The following is a 16,503-nucleotide window of genomic DNA, read 5'->3' as shown; positions in this document are numbered from 1 at the left end:
AATAAATAAATATGATTTGAAATGATCTATAGTATAACATAATAGAATATTTACAATAATTTCAGTATTATAGCACAGAAAGATTCTGTTTCTTATTGTAACTATTGATAAATCTATCTGAATTACAAATCAGACTACATATGAATAAATAAATAAAAAAAATACATAAGAATTTTATTATTACATCACAAAAATACACCAGTACAAGACATGAACAGCCCAAAGCTTTCAACATAAAGGAATGTTCAGTTGGGCTATAGACAGTACTGTACATTATACCAGATGCTCTTATTTTCAATATGTCCAATAAATATTTAATAGAAAAGACAGTGAATGGATTCAAGATATATTGAATTGTTTGATGAGATAAGACAATATGACATTAGGACAACCTGTAAAGGGCAAAGAAAAATCCTTCAAAGTTTAAGTTTTCATATATAGGGTCAGCACTATTTAAATGTTAGACACATGAATAAAACCTAGAAAATCCACACCTGTTTAGCCTGTTGGTCAGGTGCAAACCGGATTCAAGTTAAATAAATTTAAAAGAAAAATTCAGTTTTCACGAAGAAACAATTTTACACTAAATCACACAGCAATCTTTTATCATATCATCCAAATTAATTAATTTTGAAGAAGTATTTAAAATACACAGTCAAAATTATTCAAATGCAATGAAAAATAATTACTATTAACTAAATTTACTTTTTTCACTGCACTGAAACATTACTTTGTATGAGCATTTATTTGATTTAATTAATCATTAATTAATGGACTGATTAATTTTATTATCTGAATATATTTCTAACAATATTTCAAAAAAATATAAATTTGTTACAAATTGAGAAAATATAAGGAAAAAAAAAATCCTTTAGAATAATTTATCAATAGAGATGAAATATGTATAAAACAAATAATTTTTGACTATTTTCATGTAACAAGCTTTTGCTTCATCCAGATAATATGAATCTAGATGAGATATATTTGCAATTATTCAATTTATATAAAATAAATAAATAAATCAGTTTGTTTGATCTATAACACTAACAAAATATTTATAACAAGAAGAGCAGAGACATACTTTTTTCTTTTATTAATGTGACTATTATTTTATTATGTCACAACAATATAGTGAAATAATTAAATTATTAGAAAGAAGATGAGTCAAACAAATATGAAAGATATTTATTTGGCTCTCTTCCTAATAAATACTAAATTATGTAACATAATATCTTCATAGTAATATTGTAGGAAATCCTTGTTAGTTTGAATGTGGATATTTCAAAATCCCATTAGTTTGTAACTGTATTTTTATCCTGGCCAGGAATATAGAGATTTACATGTTAAGGAATTCAGTTAGCTCAAAATATGGCAACTTCAAAATCTGAAATGAAAATTCTGTCTGAAATGTAATATGAATATGTTAACTTGTTCATTTAGATTGAAGTGCCTCCATGCTGTAAGAGAACAATAGACCAAGAACAACTCTAACCTGGTCTATATGGTTTTGCTTTTACAGTAACACATTTTCAGGTGTCACCTCACCCATAGATTACCCTTTTTTTTCTTTATCTCATAAAAATCATAAAATACAAGATTACAAGTTTTTGGGATGGCAAGATTAGGCTACAAGCAACAGATTGAGATATCTGTAGGCTCTAGGCTACTACATTTGGGCAACTTACCACTTTTTGGGCCATTTTAAAAATAACTGGGGTTGCATTTCAAGATCTGCTTTACTTTTTATAGAACCTATCTGTTAATCTGTCAGGTTCTCACCGGACGTGCTGTTTTCCTTCAGTTTACTCATATTATTAATAATTAATTAATGAAAATAGTATTCTGTACATGTAGCCATATTCTGTTTACTTAATAAATTACATCAAATACATGGCATTTGGCATATTGCACAGAAATATGTAGCCTAAATCTTGGATAATTTGAAGTCATGATTATTTTGTCCCTTGAATTTCAAACTAATGAGGATTTCCTGTATATCTAATTAATGGCATTAATATATAGAATCAAATAATAAAAATATTCAATTATTAAACAAAAATGGTTATTATTATAAAACTTCCATATTCTTGAGTTATGTTCCATCAAATTTCATGAACTTGGGAAATAATAATGTTTGAGAAATAAGATGTTGCATAATATAAGATTTTCAGAAACTTTCCTTTATCAAATATTTTTAATTATTTGATTTTATTAGTAAATTTATTAATAATTAAATATTTTTGATATGATCTATTTTTAACATAAATGCTGCCAATAAATGCTTTGTTGATATATGTTTTTATCAAATCATTAAACTTTATATACTGTAACAACTTAAATTTACCATAGTAAATTTGAAATTCTAAAAAACTTAGAACAGATCTCCATGCCATAACTTCTGCAAAGCAAAGTGAATTCATTATCAGTAATACTAACCTTTATGATTATATTTTGCCAATTGCTGTAATTAAAATCAAATAAAATATATTACTAAACAAACTGAATTTATGATTTATCTATTAGTGATGTTTGATACAAAAATAAAAAGTAATCTATATTTTTGTAAATCCTTCAAGTCTAATATTGCATTCCAGTAATCTGGAAGGGCCCACATTATTTCTCTCTCACTTCCAAAATTTAATCAAGATTTCAAATACTTACAGTAGATTTTGAATTAAAATTTAACACTGATATGTACAAAATAACACCTTTCTTACTTATTCCAGCAATTACTTACATTTTTTTAACCATTATAAAAAGGAGTTTTAGGCAAATAAACAAATTTTCCTACAAACCCCTTTGTTTACAAACACTAGATATACAAAGCTGGATTGAAAAACTAATTATATTAAACTATTACAATAATTATTTTTAATTTTAGTTGGCTGAGGAGAGGCTAATGCCCAAAATGCGACTTGTAACTAGCGTCCAACTGAATAAAGAGATGAATAATCTGCCAAATGTTTAAAGGAGTCACTTTATTGTGTCTGTATAAAGCAAATTATTTTTAAACTAGATAAAATTATTTCTGCCAAAATGATAGAATTAACACGAACTCTGTAATAGGACCCATATCTGTAGAAATCTATGAATTCAATAGACAATACACTGGCTTATTTAGTCTTTATGGTATGATATGTGGATGACATTTGATTCAGAAAAAATAAACAAACTTAAAATTCAAAACTTTGCAAATAACTTACAGAAATAGATTCAATTTGAAAGAAACTTGAAAATAGAGGATTTATATACTACTAGGTATAATAATAAATAGAAGCACTACAGGAGTTAAATTTAAAAAATATGAAAAAACTGTATTACTAATAAATCTATAAACTATATGTCACATTGTCCTTTAGACATAAAAAAGAATAACTTCATTACAGCTTTACGGAAAATTTACACATGTATAACAGATTAAAAAAATAGACTAGAAGAGCAAAGAAAGTTGAAAACAATATTCTTGCTGAATGGACATCCTAACAGAATAATAGAAATGTTAATAAGAGAATATATAGAAAACAGTTATAAGGTAAAATTTAAAGAAGAATTAAAATATATTTCCTTTCATACATTAAAAATAACTTCAAGAATTATAAAAAAAAAAATTTGTAGAAAGTATTCTATAAAATTAGCAGAAAACTTAATAAATTTAAAGAATTTATATTTGTTAAACAAGATAAAAATAAACTTTTGGCACTTTTTGTGAAGTTGAGCATTCTTTGAGTGATGGTACTGTGCAAATTCATTCTAGCATAAAATATAGGATGAAATATACTAAAAAATAAACTGGAAAAAATCAGATGTCATATACAAGGCGACCCCCATATAACACTGTTGATAATTCCGTTTTATATGAATTCCATGTTGTACGAGTCACTTAGATTTTACAAATACTTGAGCCGTTCACAGTCTGATACATGTATTTGTAAAATCTAAGTGACTCATACAATATGGAATTCATATAAAATGGAATAATCGACAGTGTTATAGGGGGGTTGACTGTTACAAGATATCCTGTACATGCAAAGATAAAGTATATTATATCAGAGAAATTAGAAGAGTATTAGAGAAGAGGATAAAGAAACATGCAGCATCAACTCTTAAAAAAAAATACCAAATCACCTTGGTTTATATCAATACATTGTAGTTAAAATAATTGTACAATTAATAATGATATTAATATTTTATTTTTATAACATGTATATTTACAGAAATTTAAAAAACATATTGCAATTAAAAATAATGGTAACTTAATTTGAACAATGGAATGTTGGTAGATGACATATGGAATGGCATTGTATATACAAATAAAAGTACAGTGTTATGCAATGCAGGATGATTTTAACTGTGATTGATGTAAGGTTACTAAGAAAAATCGAAATTGTCGCAGAGTACACGTAAGTTTCTTTGTTTTTTAAATTTTACATGTTTTAATAACTGTAAATTTAAAACAGTTTTTTATTATCTGTAGACTGAGGAGAGATTGGTACAAACTCTGATCCAAAATGCATATTGATAAAGATCTGTGAATAAAAATTGCATCTGAGTGGTTCTTGACCTCTGGTGAATGCTGGATTGGAAAGATATAACAAATTTGCTTATTTGACTACAAATTTTAGTGGTTACAAAAATAAGAAATTGTATCTGGCAAATATTGCAGATTTTAGCTTTATATTATTCCAACAATGTTTATGCTGAATTACAAATGTTTTCAGCCACATTCAGAGGCCTTCTTTAAGTAAAAAAACTGTTCCATTTATCAAATTTTATTGTATTATTTTTTTTATATTGATTCTTATTTTAATATTAATTTTCTACTTTATTTTACAATTTTAAATTAATCAATGTTGGTTAATTTAGAATGTAACTTTTTAAAAATCAAATTCATAATATCTGTAAAATGTTTCTCTGTTTTTCAAATGTTTGATAAATGGAATGGGTTTTTAATTGAAGAAGGCCTCTGCAGCCAGAAATGTTTGTAATTCAGAATAAATGTTGCTAGAATAAGTAAGGAAGATGTTATTTTGTGCATATCAGTGTTAATTGAAAAGTTCTAGTCTATTAATTAACTTTATGAGTTAAAATTTCATTGTAATCTGCATATATTTTGAGACTAGTTATATATTTATTAAATATTTTACTAATTACTTTTGTGTTTATAATTATTTGAGATGAAATTGATTTCTATTTCACATGATAATAATGGCAGCATATCCAGTTCTGTTATAGTGTGGTTCTATTTTGTCTTTTGACATTTACTTTCATAATTTTTTAATTAAAATTTTTACATTTCATAATTTTTTATCCCAAGTATCCATCTTATGCATAGCCAATCAATGCAATTAATTTAAAATCATTCTTTGTTTTATAAACATAGAGGCTGTCCATAAATTATGTAATGTAGATAGGGGTGGGTGGGTATGCAGATAATTGTCATGATGCATTCATTACAAGGGGGTGGAATATTTACAAAAATGTTAGGTAATGCTAGGGTGTCAACTCTCACGTAACAGAATGATTCATTTTTGTTTCTGAACAGCTGTATAGCAAACTATACAGTTTATATCACTGTGTTATATGTAATTAATAAAATAATGCAAATTCAGCACACCATGCCATGTATTATTCCTTAGTATAATTAAGGTGGTTGTTTGAATATATATGTTATGCAATTCTGGGGCAGGTCCATGTGACGTGTTATGGAGTGCTACAGCAGGTGAAAAGATAGTTAAAAAGTATAAAACAGTGTTACATAATTTACAGACAATCCAGTATACTGATTCTTAAAGATTTTTATAATTAATTAACTGCAACAAAAACTAATACAATCCACATTGTAACAGAAAAGGAATTTAATACAGACTATTTCATGTATATATATTAGCAGCATGATTGCACATAATACCAACTAGTTTATTAAAATAATAAAAGAAGTAACTTTCTGAAAATATTAAAATTTTAATTTTGATTTTTTTACCAGTACTATAAAACAAAAGCATAAAATATATTGTCTTATTCCTTATTTTGAACTTACTTTAGGTTCTATATATCTGCAAATAATTGGATTCAATCCCAGAGATTAAACATTCAATTTAATACATCAAAAGAAAAAAAAAAAAAAAATCAAAGCTTTCTTTTTCTTTTCAGTATTATCATTTTCAATAATTTACGATAATCTCTCTAAATTTTCATTTGACAAAGTTCCATAACATGATTTAATTAACTTCACAATGCCAATTGTATGCAATCAGATCATTTACCTCCAATTCAAATAATTGATTATAATTTTTTCTTTTATGATCTGGAGTGATGTGATTTCAGATTTAATAATATAATGAAATATAAATATTTCTTCCCATATTATTATTAACATTATTTCCTATTGATTCAAATCACTAACACTCAAAATTTTAGAATGCAAATAGAAAATTATTGGAAACAGAATACTCATAAAAATATGGAAGTTTTATTGTACAAAGAATTTTTACCTATTTTCTCATTTATAATAATGTGATAAAGAAACTACTAACCTCGTTGCACTTAAATAATCTTCAGATATAATGAGTGCATATGGATTCTTTTTCTTTTCTAAAATTTAAAAAATTCAAATTTAAAATTTATTGTAATTTATTTCTATTATACATTTCTTTCAAAATTAAAAATTTTACATCAAGTAATTTTTGGGATATAAAATAAAAAAGAATAAATGATTTTATTAAGTAGAGGAAGTTAAAATAACTTATAAACTAAATAGAATATAATTAACAATAAATCCAAGTTAATGCTTCAAAACTGAACAAGAGAAGTACAGAGTTTTCCAAAGAGAATGCTACCATTTTAAATGATTGTAATTATGTTAATTATTATCTGAGAACATTGTTATGTACATTAAAAGATTGGAAAACTTCCAATTTTCATATTTGCCCATTACAATTTCTGAATGGGTGTACCTTGTTGCATGGAACACATCCAACCAATACTCAAATTCTTCCTACGCTTGCTATGGCATATTTATTGCTCTCACAGCAACCACAATTCCACAGCTCCATCAGATTACTCACATTGAACAATGTTGAGTGATTCAATTGCAGAGCACAAAATATCTTCTTTGTTGCAAAATTGCTATTTATAGTTCTTCCTAGAGGAGGCAGATAACAAAAAAATTGAATTCAGACAAGAGATAAAACTTGGACAGTTACTCTATTTATTGGTATATGTCATATACTTCTTCAATAATAATTAACATAATTACAGTTATTTAAAATGGACACATTTATTTTGGAAGACCCTATATTTGGTGTCATGTATGTGGTGGCTAGTTCACTGAGATAGTAAAAACTTGCTATTCTAATGTACCTTATTTCAGTTTAAGTTAGAATTTCATAAATTTCAATGCATAGTTTGAGACAAATACAAGATGTGACAATTTAATTCCAGGACTAGTTGTGTAGCACTGTAGTGTCAGCATGCAGAAACTTGTCTAAGCTTGTCATAATAGTTCAACCATCTGGCTATTTGTCTGCAAAGATTTGTTCGTGTCTCATAACTCGTTTTTTTTCTGTACTCCATTCACATATTGCTGTGAGAAAGTGCTGTCATGTTTTTGTCATGGAACAAAAAGTGAACATTAAGTTTTGTTACAAGTTGGGTAAATGTGCAACAGAGACATATGCCCTAATCAAGCAAGTTTATGGGAATGATGACCTATCTTGCTCTCAAGTTTTCAAGTGGTTTGCGTGTTTCAGGGATGGTCAGGAAGACCTTGAAGACGATGCTCGCCCTGGACGACCGCAATCAGTTTAAACACCAGAAAACATCGAAAAAATCAGAGACTTGCTGCGATATGACCGTCGAATATCTATCCGGATGACAGTGGAGACAACTTGTTTAATCACCACTGAAGATTTGGGCAAAAGAAAAATCTACTCCCGCTTCATTCCGCACTATCTCACTGAGGACCAAAAGCATCTCTGGCCGGAAGCATGTCAACAGTTTATTCAAGATGTTGACGATGACCCCTCTTTACTGGATTCCGAAAATCAAAATCACATTGAAGGGACAAAGATTCGACGACCTGGAGGACATACAGTGCAGTGTGACCAAGGAATTGAGAGCTGTCAACAGAAGTGACTTTGCTAAGTGTTTCAAGAACTCATACAAGCGTTGTGAGAAGTGCATTGCCCTCCAGGGGGATTACTTTGAAACATGTTAAAAGGGTTTTTCATTATAAGTTCTTTGTGTTTTTTAATTACCCCAGTCCTGGAATTTAATTGTCACACCTTGTATATAGGTTCCAATTTCTCACTACCAGATTCTACCATTACAGCATTAAAAAAAATCTTTTTGTGGAGCAGAGTAGAAAGAATTTAAAAAAAGACATATATTATGTTTTTTCAGAATTAAAAACAATTCATAAAATTTACATTTGTCCAAAAACTATTTAAAATACAGTTTATTCTAATCAAGTAAACAGATCTTATAGAATGTATTATAAAAAATTTTCATACTAAAAACAAAACAAAAGTTAAAACATTGTATTTAATAAAATCAATGGTCTCTTTCAATTTCTTTTCTATTTTAAAATAAATTTAATGACTATAGATTGTGAAAGTTATTTACTCATTACGTAAAACAAAAATCTAACTCCGTGACCGTGTAAGTAACCGAACTTCCTTAACAATCATAGATTTGTTAAGGAAGCTCCTCGAACGTAAATCCAATTCGAGCCGCTCTTATCGAGGCAAAAACTTTCTAGAAACCAAAGCACTTCCGAACTATCAATTACCAAATTTAATCGATTGTGTCGAACCATAACGCTCCATGCGGATTCCAAACAACACGTATTTACATATTGCCTTAAATACTAAGCAAGGTGATGCTTTACATTTTCATTCATAATGCATATGAATCCATAAAACAATTTGCAGTGTAAAAAATCTGACAAAAATCATGTATAAAAGTAAATATTTGATGTTTTCGTGGTAATATAAATACCGAACTTAGCTTATTTTTAGAATACGAGAAAAGTTCACTCACTTCTTTCGGATAACTTTCGATTTTCGTCAGCCAAATAGGGAAATCTGAAGAGTAAACGATCTCCTTTGCTTCCTGATTTAACGAGAAACACTCCTAAAGGACAAGCTTCGTCCATTCCACAAAACGGGAAAAAAACTGTAACCGTGTATCGTTTATCTAAAGTCTTAACGCGTTTTATACCAATCACGTCTGAAAAATAAAAATACGATATCGATAACCAATCAAATATCGAGATTTAAAAAATGTACCTGTTACTGCAAGTAACGAATGTTACTCATCGATGTTTGTAAATACTGAAGCGCCCTCTGCCATCTTCATCATTTTTTGATTGTTTGTGTAGTTACGGCGACGCAATACTTTGGCGATCTGCCTAGGCCCTAGGGGAATGCCTTCCGGGAGGTGTTTTTAAGGGTAACCGGCCCCTATTCAGGCGTTATAGACATGGAGAAAACGCGGAAAACTCTACGTGGCCGTCCTGGCAAGGCGCGAATCCACGACCGAACTCCCAGTGTTCAAGGTACGAAGACCGCTTGGCCACTGGTGGGCCTTTTTGAAGTTTTAAACTTTTACCAGATTAAAAGTTTTTTAAAATCTTGTTTAAAATTATATACACGTAATTAAATTAACGTCATTCGCAATTATGTATTTTCTTTCGTGTTTAATTTATAAAATGGAAAAAAATAAATTGGTACAGTACTTCTTTATTTTTTTAATTCTTTCCGCTTTGTAGACACTAAGAGGGCCTCTCTTAACACCCGGCCATCCCATTGTGGGCTGGCCGGATGTTGAGAGAGGGGACCTGACATATCTAGACGACCCACTACCCGCTAGATTGTTCGATCCGTCCGGATTCGATCCCGGGTCCCGCTCTAAGGAACCCGGGATCGAATAGGCTACCACCTTGATCGTTCGGGCATCAGGCTGAATAAACGAAGTTGACAAATTTAGAACTTCGTGCAAATAAATCACTTTAATTACATTATAATGAAGTTAAATCTAATATTCATTCATATACAGAGGGGTGCAAAAGTAGGTATACAGTTGTTATTTGGGGAAAAAACATACAGAGAGAAAATAGGAAGATAAAACATTTATTTTTATACACACAAATAAGGAATACGAAATAATAAAAGATAATAAAAAATAATAATAATAAACACCAAGCATTTGTATTCCCCCGATTCTCAACTTTATACAGTAAAGCCTGTCTATGGCGACCACCCACGGTTCCTTCAAAAAGTGGTCTTTTGGACAGGTGGTCTTCCAATACAGGTGGTGCTGTAATACCGTATTTCCTTACGTATTTTGCGCACTTTTTAGCCATTTCTACTAAGCAAAACTCGCGGTGAGCAAAAATAACCGAATTTTTTCAACGATAGGGCTATATTGGTATTGTATTTTATTCTTATCGGATAACTCGATTTACAGGAGTCGTCGTGATTTTATAAGACAGATTTAATACCAATATTTTAAAGATTAATACAATATCGCATTTTCTCTATTGTAATGCACATTTTCTTTTTTCCGATTTAATTCAACTTGGTTCTTTTCGTTCGCTCCTCAGTTACGTGTATTACGTCATCGATATACAAGCGCGTAATATCTCTACATCACTTTTGTTTTGGTACTCGTTAGTTTAATCTTATTTTAACTTTAAAAATATCGTATTTTTTAAATATTTTCTTAAGTACAATAAGAAAAATTACTAATTAATAATAAAACGATTTTATTATTTTTTCTCATTATACGATTTCATTACATCCGCGATTGTCATTGTGGAATCGAAAAAGGAAGGTTGCCTGTAAAACTGATTTTTGCATTAAAGTTATCACAACAGCAATTAGCGGCGAAGTTTAACTGTGGGAAAACGAAATTTATTTTATCGTAGACCTTCATTATTTTCCTTGGGGGTATAAAATATTGTACACGATACAATTAATCGGCTGATCTCATCGTTTGATAACTTTTTTTTTGAAGCTCATATACAGTAGGTGTGCGATAAATAGTTTCTGTATCAACCTACCTTATTTCCACGATATGTTTAGAAAAATAATATTCAAGTAATTTTCGCACGCAAAATAATCAAAAAACAATAAACGTATTAACACGATCTTCTAACGACAGCACTTTGCATTTCTTTCGTTTTTCGGACAATTTCGAAAAACTGAAATGAATTTCTTTTGTTGCTAGGCTAATTTATTAATACCTACACCTAATTTCAAGGATAGGAGAAGTGCCCGAGGTGAGTTCGAACCAGAGTTTAGACTAATTCATTATATTAGAAGGGGGAAACATTGTTGAGATGGGTTCGAACAATAGTTTAGACCAGATATATTCGCGGAAGTGGTCATTTATTACAGTTGTTGTATGTTGTTTCGGACCAAAAATCGATGCCCGCGGTCGCGTTACACAGGTGGTCGTTTAATATAGATAATTTATATGAAGACTCTGTGGATAAAGTATTCGGTGCCAGAAATTTTTGCCCGTTTTGACAGGTGCCCATCGAATGGAGGTGGTCGCCTAAGCAGTTTTCACTGTACCTACTTTTGCACCCCCCTGTATAAGCGGCCGGATGGCCGAGAGATCAATTCTATACAAGAGTGACTTGAAATGGGACAAGAGCAGACAAATTCATATAAAAGACGGAAAGTAAATTATTTGAAATCGGGCCCACCGGTTGCCGAGTGGACTCCGTTTCCGCTCTTACTGGCGGTAACCAGACCCTAAACACCGGAGTTCGATCGGAGGTTCGCGCCTCACTCGGACAAGCTGGCAGCGAAAGTTTCTCTGGGTTTTCCTCCTTGCCAATGACGCTTGAGTAGGGTCCAGTTTTCCCTCCTTCGATAGAGGAGAGTTGTAGTATTCGCTTTTCACTCCGGAATAACAGAGGGGAAGAGGTGGTCTTATCGAAGACGGCCCACGTGAGAAGGGGGGACAGAATGCATTCCGAGGGGAAGCTGGCCCCTATTCAGGCGTCATTGGCAAGGAGGAAAACCCGGAAAAACTCCCACTGCCAGCTCAATCCATTTTTGCGAAAATAGTAACAAAATCATTTGTTTTAGTCGTATGAAGCACACCGAGTGAGGCGCGAACCCCCGATCGAACTCCGGTGTTTAAGGTCGGGTCACCACAATCAAGAGCGGAGACGGAGTCCACTCAGCCACCGGTGGGCCCCCTTTCTCGCGTTGGCCGTCTCCTATAAGGCCAGCTTTGGTCGCCTTGTGACTTCTCTCCTGTTGTCTTCGATAAGGTCGCCGTGCGATCTTCCTCTCTGTTCTTCCGGAGTGAAAAGCGAAGGCTGCAACACTCCTCTATCGAAATGAGAAGTAAAGTATTTTCAAAATAATGTAAGTACAGTAATTTGAAAACATTTTTATCGTCTAATTTTAGATGTTTATTTTATAAAACGCATTCACAAAGAAAAAAATATCTACAAATGCCTACATGCGCAATATTTAATTTCGTTTAATTTTAAGAGTTTACGACCACTGTGCTGGGTGAGACATTGTTGAAACAAAAAAGTTATGCATTCCACCACGTACATAAACAATGTCGTAATTCGCCAGGTGCAAATCAGCAAATTCGTAAAATTTTTGTTTATTTTGAACAATCCGGATAATGGAGGTTCTACTGTATATATATACAGGTAACCCCCGTATAACACGGTGGTTACGTTCCAAAAAATTGCCGTGTTATGCGAATCCGTGTTACACGAAACAAAGAACTAGTACGAAAAGGAGAGTTAGGTTCCAAAAATTAAAAAACATGCTATTATATTTTCATTATTAAGATAAATATCTTTATTAAAATTTTCTTAAGTGATACATATTAATATAAATTAAACAATGTTTTCTTCGTCATCACTAAGAGCACTATTAATTAACCGAGAGCGTTTTCTTCTTGGCAAGTTATCCTTATCCTCTGAGCATTTTTCTGCATTATCTTCAGCTCCATGCTTTACCTTTTGCAAAAAGTATGTAATTTTAGATTGCTTGCTTCTAGTTAAAAGATCTTTATAAATTTCCTTATATGGTGCTAAGCACTTATGAAGAATAAAGCAAGTATGGAATAAGGGAAAAACATTCGGCAACATCAGAAGCAGAAGCGTCGCGATCTGGCAACATTGAAACAAGTTTCGAGAAGGACCACGTGTATCGACAGAAGGCGAGAAGAGAAAATTTACATACTTAAGTACTAATAGTTCACGAAAATAATAATTTTCGTGAACTATTATTACTTAAGTACGTAAAAATTATTACATTTCCTGTTGTACGAGGGTTTTACCCAATTCTCGAACCGTGTCAGAGTGAATCCGTGCTATAGAAGTGCCGTGTTATACGGGGGTTACCTGTATATAAGACGGAAAGCTGCAACCACACACGTGACTACTCATCTCTGACGTGTTCCTGATGACTTATTCTTTTTGCGAAGAATTCGCTGAACTTTAGAGACATCATTAACAGAAATATTAAAACTTCATTCCATTCTAAATATGGATTAAAATCAACATATAATAACGTATGATAATACGATAAATAACTAATAATTCTGTTCTACTTTTAAATGGCCTAATCTCTCATGTCGTAAACAAAATTGTATAATATTTATTTACATCAAGACATTAGACATCTTATGTTGCGTCTGATTAATATTTATCATCATCATACTATATATCATGATAGAATTATTGTCGTTAGCGAGCGGTTTTTCCTTTGTTGCTTCATATAGTCAATAATAATAAGTCATTTCTAATTACAATAAAAATCTATAGTGTATTATGATCTATCGCGTTATGTTTCTAAAGTTCAGAGAATTCTTCGCAAAAAGAATAAGTTATCAGGGACACTGACGTCAGAGATGAGTAGTTACGTGACCGAATATCACCGACAAATGTCACGTGACACGCTTCGTACGCGTCCACCGTCCGATGTAACGCTCCGCGACGAAAACAAGCTTAAGCAATGGTGTCTTCGAACGGGTACACTCGATAAGTATTCCGACAATTTTTTGTTCATAGCATATTTTATATCGATCATTTCCAACAAATTATACGTATTTTGGAAATATTCGAGTGAAATTAGTCTAGATTTAGTTAATTTTATGGAAGAAAACCTCTCAAATAGCCGTACCCCCTAATCAGCACAAGTGCTTTTAACTTTTCATTGGGTAGTTTTGCTCTATGACAAAACTACCCAATGAAAACTCCCAATATAATAAGACACCAACCGAATGCCGTAAATTAATCGGGCTATTTTAATGCTAAATTCTAAATAAATTACGTTTTCTAAATAAAAAAAAAAAAAAAAAAAACTCCCAATTGCATTGTATTGTGGTAGAATTTGAGCTTCATGCAATTAATGTGTTTATTATAACACAACTTTCAAATTATCACCATTCAAACAGATCACTTTGTATATTGGATTACAATGTAAAATTAATCTGATATTTATTACAAAATAGAATTATTTTAGAACATTTCAAAATTTAATTTAAATGAATATTTACTGTATGTACTTATACATATTTAAAATATACTGGTATGCAAAATTAATTTACCTGGATTACCTCCTGTAGAAAAATTCTTAGCTCTTGGACCTGGAGTTTGATAAGTGGGAAAGATTCTGAAGTTTTCCAAGATCTACTTGGTTCTCCAATGGTGTTTATTAATCCTTTAGGAATAGCTCTTGGACGTATCTGAAATTAATTAATTAAATGTTATAAATTCAATATGATAATTATTATTTTATTTCTAATTAATTTTAATATCATATATTAATTGGATATTATTTTTTATAATATGTAGATTGCTCCAAAATAACACTTTTTATTTTATTTTGTTGGCCTATGACATCAGAGGTGTTCACACGAAAGTATGTACAGTAATACCTCGACTTACGCGAACCCGGAGTTACGTGATTTTCAAATCTCGTCGATTTGTCTTTTGTTTGAGCGCCACGCAACTCTCGATTACTCACTCCCCCCACACTATTATTTGACTTACATGTTCGGATGTGTCGCGCGGAATCGACATATAGCTACAATTTATTTTGTGTTATTTATTTCTGTGTTTGTTATATCTACGGAGACTCGAGAGACTCTACTATGTCATCCAAACGAAGTAGAACTGATTCTTCTGCATCAAACAAGAAAAGAAAAACTTTATCTTTGGAATTTAAAGTTAACATTATTAAAGACTTCGATACAAAAATGAAATTCGTGAATTGGCAAAGAAGTTTGATCTACCGGAATCGACGGTCAGAACAATTATAAAAGATAAAGAAAAAATTCACGAAGCTGTAAAAAATGCTCAATCTTTAAATTCAAGCATCATTCATAAACGTCACGATATTATCCCTGAGATGAAAACAATGTTAAAATTATGGTGTGATAATCAAGTAAATGTGAAAAATTGTATAATAATATAATTTGTTATAGGCTACACATGTATTATCTAAGATTTTATTAAACATTTTTTTCTAAATTATTGTTTTCTTTAGTCTCTGGCCCCAATTAAAAATTATTTGTATGTATTTATATGCTAAATTATACTCCGACTTACGCGGTTACCGCTCGGTCCCACTTATCGCGTAAGTTCGGGGTATTACTGTATTTGAAAAGTGATATTCTTATTCTTTTAATTTTATAGACATGATAGACTGGACAACGGTAATTTGGGCGACAAACTAATTGCTCAATAATATACAAATAATGAACAAAATGAAATTTTTTTATCGTTTTGTTTATTAAAATCATAACTATTGTACAAAATGACAAATATAAAAACTGTGTTCGTAAATTATAAAAAATATGATAGAAAATTGATGGTAGCCAATGGTTCCCTCAAAAATGTATCAAAGGTGTTAGGTTTTAAAATTTTTTTACATTTTCTTTTTGTTATTTTTAAATCTCCAACCGATATATATTGTTTGTAATAAAACGATTCATCAGTATTTTTATCGAGCCATTATATAGCCCGATTAAAATTTGAATGTATCGTTTTATTAATTAAATAACCAATAAAAGTTATTTGATGATATATGAAGTAGTCTACTTTAATAAAATTTTCATTTAGATTAAAAAACGATCAATTCTTCAAATAATAATTAATTATTTTCTAAATAGTATAATATGCTAATTTAATTAATTTAGTTTATTTAAAACTTTAATTAGTTTTCATTTTTATAAGAAGCTAAACACTTAATTAGCTTACTTTTCTATCATATTTTGCCTGGGAACTTCGATTATGCTTAGTTTTATTAGAGGAACGTTCAAATTTATAAATCTTTAATTAAAAACGGATTAACATATTCTATTTTTAAAGCATTTTAATAAAAAACAAACGTTTTTATGTGGATAACAAAGCTTTGATTTAAGAATAAGAAAATACAAGACGGATGAGCAAAGTGTATAAAACCGATTTGCGAATGCTTTTATTATTAGATGTATTGTAGTGAGTGAAAGCAA

At 30.5% G+C, this 16,503-nt stretch overlaps 1 protein-coding gene across 1 annotated transcript in view; it reads right to left on the bottom strand.

The window, feature by feature from the left end:
* Window positions 1-9,487, bottom strand: part of LOC111624098 (GATOR complex protein NPRL3-like) — a 42,839-nt gene extending 33,352 nt beyond the window's left edge. Inside the window, exons 1-2 of the mRNA XM_023366880.1 lie at window positions 9,040-9,487; window positions 6,534-6,591 (exon numbers count right to left, since the gene is read on the bottom strand). Coding sequence (XP_023222648.1) covers window positions 6,534-6,591; window positions 9,040-9,154 — 173 coding nt within the window. The 5' untranslated portion in view covers window positions 9,155-9,487. The remainder of the gene's footprint in view (window positions 1-6,533; window positions 6,592-9,039) is intronic.
* Window positions 9,488-16,503: the final 7,016 nt, after the last annotated feature.

This window comes from Centruroides sculpturatus, unplaced genomic scaffold (assembly GCF_000671375.1).
Source record: "Centruroides sculpturatus isolate CEXI.00-Female unplaced genomic scaffold, Cexi_2.0 scaffold27, whole genome shotgun sequence".
NCBI classification, from domain to species: Eukaryota; Metazoa; Arthropoda; class Arachnida; order Scorpiones; family Buthidae; genus Centruroides; species Centruroides sculpturatus.
The sequence above is the reverse complement of the archived record's forward strand: the minus strand, read 5'-3'. Positions and strand labels throughout refer to the sequence as shown.